The 19332-nt window shown below is 45.8% G+C and overlaps 1 protein-coding gene across 5 annotated transcripts in view; it reads right to left on the bottom strand.

Annotated features, from left to right (window-relative positions):
- Positions 1–24: 24 nt before the first annotated feature.
- The window catches only part of Upset (SET domain-containing protein upSET), a 31968-nt gene continuing 12660 nt past the window's right edge, over positions 25–19332 (bottom strand). The window contains exons 2-13 of one of the 5 annotated variants that reach the window (XM_076444053.1): positions 13845–16387; positions 13666–13765; positions 13437–13590; positions 12931–13075; positions 12808–12855; positions 11283–11949; positions 10712–11190; positions 9082–10561; positions 7516–9015; positions 7174–7429; positions 6964–7101; positions 25–6591 (exon numbers count right to left, since the gene is read on the bottom strand). In XM_076444053.1, the coding sequence (XP_076300168.1) occupies positions 6134–6591; positions 6964–7101; positions 7174–7429; positions 7516–9015; positions 9082–10561; positions 10712–11190; positions 11283–11949; positions 12808–12855; positions 12931–13075; positions 13437–13590; positions 13666–13765; positions 13845–16069 (7650 nt within the window). In that variant the 5' untranslated portion in view covers positions 16070–16387 and the 3' untranslated portion in view covers positions 25–6133. Of the gene's footprint in view, positions 6592–6963; positions 7102–7161; positions 7430–7515; positions 9016–9081; positions 10562–10711; positions 11191–11282; positions 11950–12807; positions 12856–12930; positions 13076–13436; positions 13591–13665; positions 13766–13844; positions 16388–19332 lie in introns of those variants that run through there. The other 4 variants (XM_076444055.1, XM_076444056.1, XM_076444057.1 and 1 more) reach the window with 4 other exon arrangements.

Here is a 19332-nt window from a genome sequence, read left to right as displayed (position 1 = left end):
GTATTTAAAATAAAAACTGGATCGTTCAGGTAAAAAACTGATAATATACATGAATATATTATACATATAAATACAAAAGATTAATTACATTTATCGGAGGAAATGTCGCCGCATTACTAAGACAGCTACTTTTATGTATATCTACATTTCTTTAATAGAGCCTAACACTTCCCCCTATAAGGTTAATTATTGCAAAACGGCGAAATAATTGCTAAAAAAACGAATTGAGTATTTAGAAAAACATTTGTAGTCACTCTGACCCATCACTACCATAATCTCCCGGGAGTCGATTATAATGTACACAATGGACAGACGTTGTTTGCATTGCGTCTCGACGTAATCAGAATTTGTTTTGGTGAGATAACGGCGCTACTTTCGATGAAAAATAAAATTATATCTCCTGTGTGCATGACTTTTGAAATATACAACAATATGAATAAACAGCATGAGGTACGATGACCTCTTTGAGACCTGCAGTCTCCTCTTTAACAAAATATAAACATAAACATGTATTCTATTCATTGGAGACGACGGAGATTGAACTGAATTTAGATTTATAAAACAAAACTGAATGCAGAGAATTGATTGGTGAATTAGCTACCCTATCGTACCGACCCACAGTATTAATTCCCATGGAGGTCGCACGTAGGCCATCGGCGGCCATATTGAGATTAATAAGCGCCCCCGATTTCAATAAATTGCCGAGATAAATGCGCATTTCTCCTTGAATCTTCAAACTCATCCCGAAGGAAATATTCCGGTTCTAATCTCCAACTTAATGACGGACTCTTAAGTAATTTCTGCGCCACAATTACGTAACAAAAGATCATGTCAGTTTGCACAAAGATGATAGACGAGAAAATAAGCCCGAGATAATAGACTATTAACGCGATGATGTTATCAACGAAGAGCGCGAACAGAGAACGTTGTAAGCGTTTAATTTACGAATCGTACGACCTAATATAAAAAACGTAAAAAAATCAGACGGAGTACTTAACGCATTCACTGTCATCATGAGTATCCTGACGAACAACCGCTGTTGTCATATTGTACAATTTTTTACCGTAAAGCAGCGGTTTCCAATTTTTATGTTACTACGACTCTGCGAAAAAAATCTTTTGTATTTTTAATAGATATAGTTAATATAGGCACGTTTTAAAAACTGTTAAGTTTCATTGGAAACCGCTGCAGTAAAGTACAAAGTACGACTTCCAATAATTTTGAGATTCGCTTCTACTCTGTCACGAATTATTCAAAATTCAAAATAATGATTGTCTGGAATGATTTTTCTATCGACGGTGAATGCGTCAGAGTGGGTATACAGAGACAGAGAGTAAGAGAAGATCAGGCACCAGTAAGAGAATCGCAATATGGAACTTAATTCGTAAAATGTATTCCGATTTATTAAATTTTCATGTATGCCTAAATATGAGCTCTTTACACGTTACGCGATAATATATATACATATAGTATAATACACATATCGTTACCGGACCACGTATACACGCACATTATATTATATATGTATATATTATCAATATATAGGAGAGTTTGATATCGAAGAACTTGTGTGTATGTATATTCCGTGTTTGCATCTCTGCATATGTATATATATATATATATGCTGCGTGTGTGTCGTCGGTGTGTCTGCGCGTGTGTCTGTGTGTGTGTTTTCGTGTATTTCTCACATACATTAATCGGTAGTACGAATTAAATTATCATACAATATGTAGGATAATGCAACGTGGCTATAACTAGGCACATACATGTTAACAGTGAATTGCAAATAAAAAAAATTATGTGTTTCTCGATTTCTTCCGATACTATTATAGAGACGAGCCTTTCATCTTATATATATATATATAATTATATACCTACATATAATTATATATATTTGTATATATATATATATGTATGTACATACAATAATATATCATCATCACTCACTATGATCTGTTTCCTTTATTTACAACATTGAAACTATTGTACTAACGAGCGGTTTTTCTTTGAACCTGTTTACGGTTCGTACGGTTCGGTTCCGTGGTTTACCACCTAGAGATTGTGGTACCTAGCTACTCCCCGCGGGTTTTCTGCCATTTCTCTCGCACATTTTTTAATCATTATAATATAACAGAACGCGTTTGTCGTCGCTTATTATCAGAATGTCATTATACAGATACGGTAGAATTGTACAACGAATAATTAATTGCAAGCTGAATGCAGGATTGTGTGAGTCTGTCTGTTATGTCTTTCTATTTTTGTCTCTGTGTGTACGCATATAATCCCTCTCTCTCTTTCTCTCACACATCACACACACTCTATCGTATTATCCTCTCATTCTACAATGTGTGTTTATATCTGTGTGTACGCATGTATCTGTATTATGTTGTAGCAGCAAAAAGCAATCGCACATTACCGCGTCTCTACAATATTTTTCATTTATCCACATCCAAAAGTAACGTCCTGTTTTCTCCGTTCTCTTGAAGATCTCGGAGAGGATCCACTGTGTCCAGACTTAAATTTATCTTACAAAAATATTTACAATGTTTTTCACAGGTCGACGCCCGTTTTGCGCGGCGGGACGGGAAAGCCTGTACACCGTTACCGAATAAACACGACCGCGCCTTGCGAACGGGCTCCTCGCACAGTAACTTACACTAGTATACACGGTTTATTACAAAATATCCGCTAAACTACCGGGTGCCACGCGCAAAATCACCATCAGAATGCGAAACGCAACCTCGAGATTAGGCTACCGGTGACTTAGACTGGATAAAAGTCGCGCGGGGACAATAAAACCGGCCGGGCGGATTGGTCAATCTCAAATCTCGACCTCCGCACGCTCCTCTACTATTCTTTGCTAGGCGTGGACGGTACCCGAAAATCTATGTCATTCGGTACCTGAAATTTTCGGGTATCCGCCCACCCATATTGTTCGCAACGAATGCACATTGCTGTTTCACAATTTAGATTCACCTATATCGTGCCTGCGATTTTGTATTTTAACATAAAACTAAACTCCTGCTTTCAGCAAAAGATCCAGACAAAATTTAGCATCTGAAACAGAAAATCGGTATATCTGCATCCGAGAAGCGTGCGGTAAAAATACTGTTCTCTTTTTCATCGTGACGCTGAACGTCGGCAAAGTTGCGTGTCGCGTTCGGGTACGGTTTTACGCGCGTCACCCGGTACATATAAACGAACGCCAAATACCAAACTATCCGTTGTATCGCGAGTGTCTCGTTTCCACGAACCTCAAAAACAAAACGTTCCGCCGGTATAATCGAAACGGTTAACATTGAATAAAAATTTCCGAGATAAATCGTGTGTTCAGAATGCCAAATTTCTATGTACACTGTCGCCCCTTCTCCTCACACCTTCCTCTTAAATCACAGATCACTAAACTTTTCGTGCATCCATACACTCAAAAGTTCCAGAATTATATATATAAAAAAAAACAGAGGAGCAAAGGAAACAGTTTTTTTTACCGATCTGTACAGGTTTTCTGGTGGTACATCGTGTCGAGAAAATCTAAGGGATAAAGTACGGAATACTTTTTGACTCTCGCTTAAACGGCGAACTAATTAAGATATTAACTTATCCCCTCGATGCTTGACACAGTTACACGCACAATATTTTACGAATGTTTCGGATTTTCAAGTTGACTTTGCGTTTCCTGTACATCGTGATACGTTAGGCTGTTGCCCTGATCGTAGAACGGAGTTCTATCGACGCAGACAAAGTTTGCTAAAAAGTTGATCGTTCAAAACGAGCGACCCGCGCAACAACGGACGGATTACGATTAACCAATGAACGCAGTTCTATATATACACACGAGGAGAATTCCGCATACGAAACTTTGTACACTAATCGTTTTAAATTACACCGCTGTGTACGCGCGCGCACATTTACATTCTCTTCGTTAAAACTTCGTGATCACCGGATCCAAGTAAAAAATATGAAAACAAAAAAGAAACCGGAGAAGAGAACGCGACGATAAAGCAAGAATCAAAGAAAAAAAAAGGAAAACGAATTTACAAATACACCACTACGGAACGCACAATAAATACTTAGAGAATAATTTTCCGAAACGAATAGAAAAAAAAACAGAAGAAGTAGATAGAAGAAGAAGAAGAAGTAGAAGCTATTACTCTCTCGCACTAGCATAACCGCTTCCTAAGTAACCCCTTAAACAGTTTTGTACTTGCGAATGAATGTTCAGTTTCAGGACTCGCGCGGATCGTCGAACGAATAACTAACAAAGAAATGTTGAACGAGGATCTGGACAATTTTATAACTGTTATCCCGTTTGTGGTTCGAGATTTTCTTTGTCAGTAGCTAGCTATTGGTGAACAGAAGAAGAAGCTAGGGGTTGGAAAGACGAGATAAACGAGCCTTCGAATGTTTCCGGACTTGTCGAGAACTTAGAGCCTCGATCGAGAAAAATAGAGACAAAGAGAGAGAGAGAGAGAGAGACAGAGGGAGAGAGAGAAAGAAAGAGAGAGAGAGAGAGAAGAAACGAAAGTCGCGCTGCATAATTTTTGTTTCGCCTAACTCCGGGCACTCAAGCACGGGATCGAGTATAATGTTAATCGCGAGCCCCCTTTGCTCTCCTCGAATTCTCGCGGCCTAAATCCCTGCGCGCATTGTGGCCGATCTCTTAATTATCTTCTCTCGGAGCCAGTCATCCGTATCGATGACGCTTTCGTTCCCGTTCACGGCGCTCGTGAATAACAATGAGAAAAAACAGCGAAACGACAAGCCTCATCGAGACGGTAACATACTAGTTCGAGCAACTATGATTAAATACACTACTCTTAATATCGTTACATTATGCGTATATGTACAAGTAGAATCGAATAACGCTTCTGTGCATGTTTTCTTTTTCTCTCTGTGTGTATGTTTGAGTGTTTCGCTCGGGCGTTTATGTATAACATATGTCTATATAAATATATACATATATATACGTATGTATATTCATTCATATATATATTTATATATTTACATAACGGTTCAGTAACCGAGACGAGGAAAAGGTCGCTCATCGCCTCGGATCACCAGTCCCGACTTTCTTTATAGTTCCATCAAAAAATTGAACTACAGCTATGTATAAACGTTTTCATTCGCGAAGAGAAAGTGGTCTTCACGCACGCACTTTTGGCCGTTTTTGTTTATATTCCTATATAGATTCGCTTAGAATGTCGAGAGACTGGCGAATGCTCGGGACAACCAGTTTTTGTTCAAATGCAAATGCCGGCGTAACCCCGTTCTAGAATTCGGTCTTCGCGGAAATACTTAAACTATCACTTGTGTTAGGCCATGCGAATCCCAATTTGAATCTCCCGCGTCCACCGCCCACCGGCGGACCGTTCTTAGCACCTGGGTGAATCGTCTAATTACACGTGAGTCGCTAATTCGTTTAATTTGCACGCCGCCCACCCTCGCGGAGGGCGGGAGAAATACGAGAAATTGTCGTCTAAGGGTTGTCTAGGCTCGAGCTATAGAAATAACTGTTGCGTACAGGTTTTCTCACTGAAACAGTCCTGAGGAACCTTTGAACAACTTATTCAACACACCCTTTAATAGGTCGTGGAGCTAAATTGCAATTTCGTTGCTTCCAACCGATTATTATCTGACAAGGAGAGGTCACAGTCATTGGATTCTTTGATAAAACTTTCTCCAGTCAATCTAGAGCAAAAATAAGCCGACCCATATTTTCTCAATGCTCATTATTTATGAAGATATTTTACATTGAATCTTAGCGAGTCTCACAAAGATTGGATTCATTGAAGCTTATTAAAAATTTTCTTCTTCTTTTTAAAAACCTGAAAATAATATGTCGACACCGATGAATTCTTTTATTCTCTCCACTGTTTTAAATGCACCTACTCGTTGCAAACATAAATGCATAAACTCCGCAGTCTGATTATTGACGAAAACGGGAAAATATGTGTCGATCTATTTTTGCTGTAGATTCACCGGATAATTTTTTATCAAGATCGCCAATCCAATGACTGTGACCTCTCCTAGTTAGCAAAGGGTCCTCAGGACTACTCGAAGAGCCAAGATGGTTTCGCAACAGGTTTCAAGCTCTAACGAGAACGTCCCTGCTAGCAATGCAATATTATGCGCGTTAAGACCTAGGCGCCGGATGGTTGTAAAACGGCTTCTGAGACTGACCGGCGACCGGGTACATCTGTGTTCCTGATGGAGGCGTGCCCGATGAGAATTTCGCGATGGAGACAGCAGTGGTCGTCGGTGGAATAAACTGAGGCGGGTACGGGTTTGATCCCGGCGGCGCCTGCGACGCCTGAGGCACCAGAAACTGTTGCTGAGGCTGTTGCTTGTTGCTGGACGTTTGTGCATTCGCGTACACTGGCTGCGGTGCGGTCTGAGGGACTGTGAAGTTAGGGTACTGAACTGGACAAGGTTTCGCTTGGAACTGGGCATAGTGGATTGATGCGGAGCCAGGAGGGGGGATGTACGGTTGAGGTGGAAGCTGCGGAACAGGATAGCCCGGTGGGGTGCTCGTCACTGTAGGATGTGGAGGTGAGGATTTCCGCGCCTTCAGTATAGCCTCTGCTGTCAGACCTGTGGAATGAATTGGCATTATGGAGATTTCACCGTGTGCTGACCCTGTCGGCCCTCTCGGGGCTCGAAACGATAGTCACTGTTTAAAACCGTCATACGGTTACTGTATAGCAGAGCTGTACCACGATGCTACGTTCATCTTTTTCTCTTTCCACCTCTTATCAAATTGTATTTATCAATTTTAAAAACGAATTACGAAATAATCGAATACAAATTAATTGAATTACTTTGTAATTATAATTCCTGAAGTAGTTCAATTGTAATTCAACACAACTCTGCTACGGGCAACGCTGCATGTATTGGTCACACGCATTACCGTTACTGGCTGAAGACTTCTGTTGTATATAAGGTCGTTCCACGTGAGACACTTACCCTGCTTGCGAGCTCTCTCCTCTTCGTCGTCGCTCAGGAACAGACCAAATTCTCGTTTTAATCTCTCGGTGAGGTTCTCCCGCTGGCGTTCGACTAGAGTTGGAGCTGCCGACCAACCCATGGTACCTTCCTCACCTCCTGAACAATCGAAATAGCGTTATCAAACGTGACAACCTTTGGTTTACACTGTGACCGAACCTTTGTACTAACCGTTACCTTTCTTCTCCTCCGTCTCAGCGTTGTTGAAAAGTGGTAACGCGGTGAGGCCTGGTAGATCGAGGGAGAGGGAGGGAATCTTGGACGCCTCTTCATCAGAACTAAGGGACGAGGTGCCACTACTTGCACTATCTGATCTGCCCCTCGCACTTCCCTTGTCCGTGAAGGTTGCGTCGTTGGAGGATGGCTCAGGATCCGGTGGAGTACCGGACGACTGTTGCTTACGTTTCCGATACTCTGATATGGACAACTGAAATCATGAAAACCTCAAGTTAGAATTCTACCAATTTTTAAATTTTGCACGCCAGTGTAAAAGCTATGTCTCAGCATACTAACCTTCCGCTTAACAGGCGGGTTCCCGTCGGGCTTAAATGCAGGCGCAGGCATACTGTTTGGAACGACGGTTCTGGGATCCTTCAATCTCTTCACTTCTTTCACCGGTGAGACCTCTTCCTCTTTAGCCGGAGGTTCCTCGACGGGAGCCTCCTGAGGAGCAGCTTTCGAAGCATCTGGCACGTCCACGCTGCTTTGCTCCGAAGTCTCAGATTTCGGCTCAGTGAAAGTGGTACTATTCTCATCGACGGTTTCCTCTTTGGCCTCTTCGGGCGCCAGGTCGTCCAGCTTGGCCTCCAACAGTTCCCTCAGTGCTGTGGACAACATGGACTTCTGCTCGCCGTTCTTAGACTCGTCAGAGGATATTATGTCGATGGTAGACTCGATGATGGCTGCCTCGAAGTTTAGCTGGCTCTTTGAAGTGCTAGCCTCCGTCTTCTTGCGAATCCTCTCGCTCAATGGTGGAATGGAATGAAATATTTTCGGTGGCTCGGCGATGGACTCCGTGTCCATGTTGGAGGACGTGGACTCGAAGATGGACTCCTCCGACGAGGCTACGAAAACGGACGACTGGTCTGCCTTCTGAGATTCTTCGGTCTGCTCCAGCTCCTTCGTATCGTGATCCACGACGTCCTCCTGCCCCGGCTTACTCTCGAACTCCTTGAACATTCTTTCTTCGTGATCTATACTAAAAGACTTGAACGATGTTTCATATTTGATGTCGTCGAGGTCTTTGTCCTCGGACTCAGAGTCCTCTTTCGAGCTCTCCATCAGACCCTCTATCCCATCCATGCTCTTATCCTTCTCGGAACTGGTGTCCACTTTCTCCTTGTAGTCGTCCCCGTCGTCCCCCGTGATCTTCTTCATCTGAGCCTCAACGTCGAACTCGTCGATCGACATGTTGTCGTCGGACTTGACGCTGTCCTGCTTTCTGTCGTCGTCCTCGGACTTGTCGTTCTCCATCTCTGTGATAGCGCCACCGAATTCTAACCTCATCTCGTCCACTCGCTGCTTCAAGATGGCGTCCGATTCGATCGCATCGATTGGCGAGCTCAGATCCTCCATTTCTGTGTCGCCTTCCTCGTTCCGATCCACTATTTCCACCGTGCCCTTCTCAATCTGCACGATCTCTTCTTTGATTACGTGCTCTTTCTTCACCCTGTCCCTCTGGTAATCTATCTCGCTCTTGATCAATCGAAACTCGTCCTTGACGGGCTTCGAGTCAAAATGTTCAGTAGACTCGCAGTCCATGTTCTCTTCTTTTGGTTCCACCTTTAACTCGATGCTATTTTCTTTGACTAATACGTCCATCGGAACGATCTCGAGACTCTCCTCGTCCTTTATACTCTTCGCGTGAAAATTTTGACCCGGTATCTCGATGCACAGTTTCTGACGAAGTTTGTCTTCCGAGGGTTCTTCTTGTTTCACTGATTCCGTGGGCTCGGGCTGTCTATCGTCCGTCGGCTCTGTTAGCGGGGACTGCGGATGCTCGATGTAATCGTCCTGGAAGAGAAAATTCATATAAAATCATTTTTAAAAGTGTCCACTCAATTTTATCCCCGCACATACCTCTGTCGGACACAGCGACCTAACGTGAGGAACGGCTTCAGGATGCAGCATGGTGGGCGTGGTAGGCGGAGTGTAGTTATCCGAGGACAAACTCTCCCTGGCTATCCTCCTTTTCTTCGGGGGAGCGACCAGCTCGCTAGCAGGAGGACTTTCCGGTCTGCTGTTAGGCGAGTCGCACTCCTCGGAGATAGCTTGCCTAAGCCATCTCTTTTTGGCGGATCCCGACGAAACAGGACAACCAGTGTTCCCGGCAGCTGTTTGCTTGCGTTGTGGCGGTGAATCACATATACCGGAAACAGAATTGGCGGCTTGGACAAGGGTGGCTAAGCTCTTAGCCGCGTAGCTCTGGCTAAGGAATTCCGCAGATGAATCTGCGGGCAGGGAGAAGTCTGAGGACCTGCATAGAGGGTTGATCGAATTGGAGAGCGGCGTCGAGGGCAAGGCTGGTAGCGGGGAGATTTGTGGCACGTTGGTCTGAGGCGGGTCAGGCGATTCCTTCAGCCACTCGTTCATCAGGACCTTCTTGGTTTTCGGGAATTTGAAGCCTGGTGCCAGCGGACCGACCGCTGCAGCCACTAATAAACACGCTGAAGACAATGGCGTAGGTGGAGTGGAGCTCTGGGAGCTGCTACTCGCTCCGCTGTCGCAGGTGGGACTTTTAACTGGCGTCGGTTGCTGAAGAGGTGGAGAACTAGGCCCAGGTGCGTTAGAGTTCGCCAGAGCCAACAGCAGACCAGCAGCTGTTGGTATCCCTTGATGGGCGGACACGGTGGTCGCATTGTCATTCGTATTTTTAGCTGGAGTGTGTAAATGAGCGGAGTAAGGTGCGTCCCGGGTTTGCGAATGGTTCTGACTCGACAATGGCGGCGATTGCATCGAAGTACTCTCTTCTCCCGATGATAGATCAGAGTCGGCAGAGTTTAGTCTGGACCTCCGACTACCGCTCTGCGATTGAGACGTGGTCCTGGTTCTACCTTTCCTCTTCTTTCGCCTCAGAGGCCTGTCGGAACCCTGCTGCTTCTGCTTCGGTGCTAACGTCATCGGTGCAACGTCCTCGTTGTCGCTGTGCGTGCTGCCGGATTCTTTTCTTTGCGCGTTCCTAGCTTGCACTTCTTGTTTCCTCTGCTCCGCTTTCTCCAGCCTCTCGAACGCCTTCATGATTGCTTCCATCTTCCGTTCTTCCCTCGTCATCTTCTTCTTGTCTTTCTTCGTCTCCGAAACTGTTACCGGAGTCGAGTTCGGGGATGTTTGAGGTTGTGGAACTGGCGGAGCCGGCGGCTCTTCTTTAGGCGTCTGTTGTCGGGTCACCGTCGCCACCGTGGTGGTAATTGTTCTTCTAGCTGGCGCTGGTGACACCGACGGCGCCGGTGTTACCGGGGGAGGCGTCGGTTGCGCGACGCTCGTGCTTGGCGCTGCTGTGGATGAGTCGCTGTCCTCGCAGACTGTGTTCCGTCTGCCCCTCCGTCTCCTTTCGCGGCCACTGAGGGTGTTACAAGTCATATTACGAATATAAATGATAATCTAATTGACACCATGCACACAAATCGTAATAAATTTTTAAAATATTGTCTAATTCTCTCTCTCCATTAAAGTCAACGTGTAAAGCGACGCAAAAAATTTTGGAACTCACTCGGCATTTTCGACTAGCGCCCCGTTGCTACCTCTTCTGGTCAGCTGGTTCACCGAGGTGATCTGACACTCCCTTGGGTTGTTGCACGCGCACACGATCGGCACCATCGGGCCGTTCGGGTTCGGCGACAGCAGCAGGTCATGCTGCTCGTGCCTGATCGTGATCTCGGCGTTCTTCTCGATCGCGGTGGTGGTCACGATATACAAATGCAACGTTCCTTTCTCTATACAGTGCTTCACTTCCGCGTTTGGCTTACAACTACGCCGCACGAACCGGGCGTCGTTCCCGTACGTTCTCGTGTCCACGCACACCTCCGTACCGTCACGTGGCAACCGGTAAAAGAACACGAAGGGGCCCGGCCTCTGTGTGTGCTGTCTACCTTGGGGATGTGACGGTCGGTGCTGCGTACTCAACATGTACTTGCCCCTTAGCTCCACCACCGGTGTGTTAGGCGGCAGGTACATCGTTGCTACCAAAAACTGAGAGGACAAACAAATCAATCAATCAATAAATAAATATTCTGTAATACAATGTTACTGTAGAAAAAATGCAGACAGCAAAAGTCTTTTACCCTAACGTTATTACTGTGGACGTTCAGTCGACACTTCCCGGACGCGATGACGTTCATGTTGCTCTGCCTGAGGTCGCTGTGCGTGCCGTTTACTTTGATGGAGGATATCCGAGCCCTAAGCTCGGGGCTATAATGATTCGTGACGGCCTCCTCGTATCGCTCGATCCATTGCCTTAACGGCGCCACGTTCGAGCTCCACGAGTCCTGAGTTTCCTCTTCCTTGTCTTCGACGCTCATCCGACGTTTCGGTTTACGTTTACCCGGTCCTCGTTTCGTTGCCTCTTTCTTACGCACGGCGCTCGACTGTCTCGGATGCGAATCCCTCCTCTGTCTTTTCGCCACGTTATTATTGTTATTGTTATTATTGTTCAGACGTCTTACTTGCGGCGGCGGATCGGACTTCCGCCTGGGTACCTGCTGCGGCTGCTGTTGCTGTTGTGGCAACGTACGTTTCTTCGGGATCGCGTTCACACCGACGTCGGTGTCCGCCGAGCTCGTCGACGACGTGTCCGAAGACGTGTCCGAGTTCAACAACTCCTCGCGCTTTCGCATCTGAAGGGCGCGGGCCCTTTGCCTATCTACGCGCCGCGGACGACAGATCTCGCAAAGATACTCGTCGGGAATGTTCGAGCGATCTATCCCCATGCAATCCACGTGTTGCCACACCCTGGAACAGCGTACGTACACCGTGAACCATCGAAACACCATTGCCACACAATTACGCAGGGCTTGAAAACTTTAAATGTACAGGGAGCGAAGGGGGTAGTTTCGTTTCCAGGATCGCAAGGGTTAGGGATGTGCCTTCTCATTTCTCGATAATGCAAAGATTGGGTTTCTCAGCAGCCACAAGCGCTCGATAAAAGATCAATCTAGGCCGCAGTAATTTGCATTATTCGGAAGCACAATGCTGCGACAGCTACGTGCTGCCAAATGATGCAAATTACGCATCTTTGCATTATAGAGAAGTGAGAAAGCGCATCCTGCACCCTTGCAGTCCTGGAAACGGGTCTACCCCCTTAACTGCACCACCTGAATTTACTCAGTTATTTTCGTAACCGTTTCAAGCGCTGCACCTTACACACCTCAGGCTTGGACACATTTCATTCGCGAAAACATAGACTCCAATTAATTGTAAACAGGTTGCGATGAGATTTTACTTTTATACTTGTGGAAATATTGAAACCCCACGAGTCTATTAGGGTCCATGAATTTTTCTAATACAACCACATTGCTCCTCGAAATTGTTCTTCTTCCGTCCACATTATGGTACACCTGCGATTGCAATTCTCCGCAGGAGTAAATGATGACAGTGTCGATTGTAGGAAAAGCTCCCGTTAGAGAGCGTTCGACGAACGGTTCAAGTAACAATTTATTCAGGTACACAAAATAATAAATAAATAAAAACTTATTCCATTGGTAACATCTAGCTAAATAAAACATCGTTCGAATCTTCGTTTGACGAATATACTACTCGAATAATGTCCAAGCCTGATCCAGACCTAATCGTAGGATGAGGAGTACTCACAGACAGCGGTCACAACAGATCATGTATCCATCGTCGTGTTCGAAGTCACTGAAAACGTGAGACAATTCCGTTGAACGATTTGTTCAATGATCACACTGGATTCTAGTGGCTAATCATACTTACCATATGCACCTAGTGACACTGTCTTCGTCGTCCCCTTCACCCTCAGGAGCAGTCTCTGTCTCTTCGCCTTCAGGCTCTACCTCTCTGCCAGCTTCACTGCTGATAGCGCTGGCTGCATCATCCTCCACGTTGCTACCGCTCACAACTGTAATCAATGAAATTATGAACACCTGTTCCACTATATTCTAGTGCAGCGTTTCTCAACCTTCTTCATTCTCACCGATCTATTAAAGCATCCGTGAGGTAGCACCCATCATTTCACGGCTTATTAAAAATTAGACAGTTGAAATTTAGTATTCTAAGCATAAACAAAGATGTTGACTATTCTAGCAAATATATATTTCGCATTAAAGTGTAAACTTTCGACTTTTTAACTGATTAAGCACGAAATGTTGATTTTTAAATTTCCACAATCGACTCGGACGTTTATTATTCTTTTGCATAAAGATCGGCAGTCCATCAAGAATTTACCGTAGCTTGAGAAACGCTGATCTAACGACAAGTACCTTGGCCAAACATGTAAGTGTGCTGAGAAGTTGCTGCAGAACTTCCAGCACCGTTGATGGCCTGTTGCTTCGGATGGGGTGGTGGTGTCGGAGGCGATGGTGACCTCGGCGGTGGAGCCACATAGTTGTGATCTTGCAATACAAACTGGAGACACTGTAACGAGAAATTCGACGTCTTACCGAATGCTCGGACCCGTTTCAGTGCCATGTTATTGGGACAGTACAGTACATAGGTTACCTCGTAGGGGTGGGGCATTCTTCTCACTGGAGACTTCGGCGCTGGCTCTTGATGGTCATCTTCTTCAGGTACTCGGGGCTCCGACTCGATTCTAAACATACAACAATTTCCGATTACTTGGCTGGTCTTTGTATATAAAATTATCATTGGAAATTCCACGAAATACTAACTTGTTCTCGACTTCCTTGCGAGGTTCCGTGCTGGTAACCGGCAGCAGGGTCTTAATCTGTCCAGACTGCTGTCGGACCTGCTGAGGAAACTGTGAGGTCATGATGAGCTGTTGTTTCTGCTGGATGGCTTGCTGTTGTATTTTGATCGGTTGGCTTTTGTGCACGAGCATGTTTTGCGTGACGGGTTGTTGGGGTAACAGAGTCTTGATGCTGGACTTTTGCGGGACCGCGGTGCTAGGTCCTTGGCCCTTCACTGCGGTCACGTTGGTGTTCAACGAGGTCTTGATACCGGTCACTTTCTGCTGATGATTCCTCTGCGCGGATTTCTGCGGGGGTATGGTCTTGATACAGCCTGGTTGTTTCTGGGTGTTCTGCGGGCCTATAACGTTCTGCTGTTGCTGAATGATTTTCACAGGCTGCGAGGTCGTGTTCCTGTGCAGAGGCTGTTGGACAGCGTTCTGCGAGGCGTTGGACGTCTTCACGGTGTTCGCGACCTTCTGAGGGATGCTTTTCAAGTTCCCTTGCTGCAGTGCCTGGCCCTGAGTCTTCTGTACGCCCACTCTCATCACCATCTGCTGTTGCTGCTGTGCCTTCGAGTTCGCCACCTGGGTACGTTGATTGTTTGGCATAGTTGCAATAGCGGTTACCTTTTGGTGCACGTTCGCCATGCTCTGGCTTCTCTGCACCGGCTGACCCGCGTTCCCCTGTTGTTTACCAGTAACTTGCTGTTGAGGCTGCGGGGTCTGCTGCAACAGTTGCTGCTGCAGCTGAGGCGAGGACGTCGCCTGCACGTGGATCTGCTGTTGCGGTTGTGAGATTACTTGCGGCTGTTTGCAGGTACCTGTCAGCAGGTTCGAATTCTGCTGCATCTTAGCGATGTTCGATACGCTGTTGCTTTTGCCGACGTTCGCCAGCCCCTGCACTCTATTAGAATTCGCCGTCGCGAGTGTCTGGGACTTTTGCTGTCCGGTGGACTGTTGCGGGATCCTCTGCGAGGATGACTGTACTTGTTGGACCTGCTGCACGTGCTTCGGAACCTGTACCGGCGGCAGCTGCTGACCCTGCACTTGTCCTAGCGCTTGCGCCTTCTGTATACCAGCTACAGAATTGCTAGATTTCTGTACATTGTTCATTGTGCTTGTCTGTTGCTGCCTGGTGACAGCCAGGTTCTTCTGCTGTTGGCCCTGCAGCTTCTGCAAACCCGCTTGCTGATTTCCTATCTGTTGATGCTGCGTTTTATGATTCGGATGACCGGTCAGTACCTGACCGGACACCTTCTGATTGTTGTACACCTGCTGCGCCATCTTTTGCGTCCCCTGCGCCTTCTGGAGATTCGTATTCCCAGCCTGCTGCTGGCCTCTCTGCACCGCCGTCGTGTTGTTCACCGTGTTCACCGTGAACTGGTTCGTCGAGGCTGGCGTCGGCACGGTCTGACCCTTCTGCACCGTCTGAATCCTCGGCAACGAATTCCTCTGAACGGCGACCGCCTGGTTAGCGTTCACGGTCTTCACCTTCTGTAGATTCACGGTCTGCGCCTGGCCAACGAGATTCTGCGTCTTTACGTGTATCCTCTGAATGTTCGGCACCGACGTGCTGATCGTTTTCACCGCGTTCCCGGTGACCAACTGCTGCGAAGTGACCTGTTGCTGCGTCGTCTTCTGGTGCACGTTACCCTGCAGACCTGCCACAACAGTCTGCTGTTGTTGTTGCGACTGCTGTTTACTACCCTCTATCACCTGGCCCCTATTGTGAAGCTGTTTGCTCTGCACCGACGCTGCATACTGCAACGGATACACGTGCGCCACTCCGTTCCCCGCTGATGATAACGTCTGCGAGTTCACCGGCACGTGGGTCACGTGGGGCCCGGCGTTCAGTGTCGGATGACCGGTAGATGGTAGCTTCTGCGAGATCACACGAGTCGTCAGCACCTGAGTGGTGTTCGTCTGAGACCCACCGATCCTCTGCATTTCTCTAGCTGATTTAGCGACCGGGTAAGTGAGATTCACCGATTTCATCGTGGCGAAGGATATCACGTGGCCAGATGGGATCTCCGGCGCCGCCGCCTCCAAACATTGAAGGATCTGAGACTTGCCGGCATCCTCAACCACCACGCTCGACCCATCCTGGCTCAGTAATGTAGAGGATGACGATGATGACTGGTGGCTGCTACCGTTCTTCTTCTCCACAGGTGTCTCGACCGTTCCCAACTGCAAAACGAAGCTCATGGTGGTCTCACCAGCCTGCGGGAAGCTGCTGTCGACGCATTTCGATGAAGCAACCGCATCGTTTTTCTTCTGTTCATCGGCACGCTCGGCTGGGGACACCGGGGGAGGTGGGCCAGGCCCTGGGGACAATTGCTCCCCACCCCCACCTGTTCCACCCCCCGATAACTTGATCACCGACGGGGTCGACGTTTTGGAGGCCTTTCGATCACGACAACTGGGAAACTGGAGCGAGTTTTGACCGAACGGTTATCCTCGGCCGGCAGCGTCGCCGTGTACCGCGCTCTTCGATTCCGCTATTTGAGGATCCTGAACCATAGGCTGCAACAAACGAACACATGTTGGTTAACTATCTTTTTATTGAGCTGTCCATTCAGAACATGAACATACACTTTCTTTGATGTCAAGAGAAACAGTTAACCTACAACAAGAAACCTCTAGCTAACCTTAGTTGCATTTATTTAGGTTATGTCTGTTTTATCTCCATAACGTCCCGCGACGCTACAGGAGAATATAAACATTCCCCACATTCAAGACATTATATGATTATTGGACTGCAGATCTTTATGCGTTATGGCTTCCGAAAATTTTCAAGAAAGGGTAGAATATAAAATTCTACCCTTAGTGGACCCTTACTAGTAGAATATTTATTTATTGCGGATCTGTGCCTACACAAAAAATGAAAATTGCAGGAACATCCGCAGTCTAGTGATTATTTCTACCACGTACAGGGTGTCTCAGAAGTACTGACTTAGGGTACAGAGTACAGACGAGGTGAACATCGCGGCAAAATCAAACCAATGTAATGTAACTGTAACTTTGCAACCACCCGGTACGTGAGACCAGATTTTCGCAGAGGCAGGGCATGACAAATGAAGTGAAAGGTCATTATAGGATTCATTGACACAGAATGAACGAGTTCGGTTCGACAGTGGGAATCATGCTGCCTACGTTGCTCAACCTGCAACAAGCATTAACTATTCAGCAGCCACGGCGTGGCAGTGCAACATATACACCGCTATTGATCCAGAAGAACTTCCTACCCGCTACAGAGGGATTGTTCGAGGATGATCGTCATATTTTTCGACCAAAGTATTTCGAGTTATTCGATCGCGCAACCTGAATAACCTGAGAACATGTTCTGCGGAGAATCTAATATTTCGGGGGTGTAATAACGACTTTTATATTCAAATAAAAAAGTTTTCTTGATAATAAATTCGACATTAAACGTTTCTGCAAAACGAAAGAATCGTCTAACGACGAGAAGCATCACGCGCGTCACGTAATAATAGTGATCGAGTAGTGTCAAGAGCGCACGTACAGCTGGACACGCGCCAAGTGTGCCTAAGCATCGGCCACCTCTTGGTGCCTCGAGCTACCCTGATCAATTAACTCGATCAATTTCCTCGAATAAGATGGATAATGCTGCGCCAATGTAAACAGCCAAACCTAATCCAGGAGCGTGCAACAGTGGCGTCCCCGGAGGGATGAGAACCACGTCTCGCGGTGACCGGGTCAATCTTGACCCGGCAGCGAACACAGTCTTGGAACTGTTTTAAAATATTTCTAGTTTTCAAATGGGCCTAAATATAATATCGCTGGCGTATAGATTGCATTCGTGCCCATAATTATGAAAGTGGTCTAAGTAAAAATTAAAAAGAAAAATGAGTTTATCAGTTAGTTCACGTCACATTATTTTAAATTAAATCAATTGTAATTTCCATTCATCAAGAATTCATTTGACGTTATACCCTTTTCCTTTGAACATCTCGAAACAGGAAATACAGCGTTCCCTCGCATAGTGTGACTTTCATAGTGGTCTAAGTAAAAATTAAAATGAAGAATGAGTTTATCAGTTATTTCACATCGTACTATTTTAATCTGAATCAATTGTAATTTCCATTCATCAAGAATTCATTTGGTGTGAATACCCTCGCATAGTGTGACTTTCGCATACGAGTTAGACCACTTTCATAATTATGGGCACATCTGCGGTTATGCCGAGGCTAATTCAATTTAGATAGCGGCCGAGCATCGATAAGCAATAGTCGCGAAAGTTGATTTCGCCCGCGTTATCACGCAACTGGATCGGAAAGCTTATTGTGTCTATTTATGCGTGTCATGCATCAATGTCAGAACGTGTCGATATTTATTGCCGATAAGCCCCCGCGGCTGTCCGACGATGCATCGTTTCCACAACGTCCCATGAATTATTTACTGTGACGCATCGAACGGACCAGATATTTGCTGCCGTTCTTCTTACATCATTAACGACTTGGTTCTTTTTCTATTGCCGCTGAATTCCCGGATTTTTGTCGGACATGCTCGTTTGCAATGTAAACGGGTCGCGGCTGAATTTTTATATAATTGTTGCAGAGATACGAATGCAAATCGGTAGGGATAACAATAAACCTCGGACCAAGGCTACGGTCTGTATAATGACTTTATTGTCTTGCCGATCGTGTCCCATGCTCCCGCGCGATAACTCCAAGTGCAATCAGGGCCGTATTGTTCCGGACGAATTTCTGGGTGCAATAGCACCCTCTAATATGTTGGACAATTGTCATATTTAATTGTGATATGTAATAGTTTAATATCATATTCCTAATTCTTTGGACTTGAAGACTTTCCCGGACGCATTTCGTTATTTATTACACGGGCAATTTATTGATCCAGAATTTGTACAATTATCAAGTTTTCTTTATCTAGAATACAATAATTTACGTGTAGAGGAAAAGTGTAAGAAATTAATAGTGGTATTTTAAATACATATTGAGTCGTATTAAATATCGGAGCCTGCAGAAAATGATACGGCCCTGAGGACAACCGCCGTTCATGTTTCGCAACCTCGACTGTAACATCTCTGTACCGAAGGAATCGAGATTATACCGCAGGCGCATAATTTAGAGGAGCATGACTCTCCCAGGCGATTTTATTCTGGAAATTTAAACACGATCATGTGGCCAGCACGTGCTCTTATGAGCGCCTTGCATTTCACTGCAAACATCGTATTCTATCCAATGGAAAATTTTAGGAAAACGTTATCTATCGTCGCTTGTCTCTCTCCTTCATTAAAATTGGTTTAAACGTACTTAAACATTTATAATAGTGTAAAAAATATATCATTCTATTTCGAAGAATCTGCAGAATTCGTCCCCATAACAATTTGTAATTTTTATTGTTTTTACAATGTTCTCTGTATTTTGTGTTAACAAGCACGCGTTAAGACGAACGTAAAAAGTCGATACGGATAAAGTATCGCCGAG

This window comes from Lasioglossum baleicum, chromosome 20, assembly GCF_051020765.1.
Source record: "Lasioglossum baleicum chromosome 20, iyLasBale1, whole genome shotgun sequence".
NCBI lineage: Eukaryota > Metazoa > Arthropoda > Insecta > Hymenoptera > Halictidae > Lasioglossum > Lasioglossum baleicum.
This window is presented reverse-complemented; position numbering and strand designations above follow the sequence as displayed.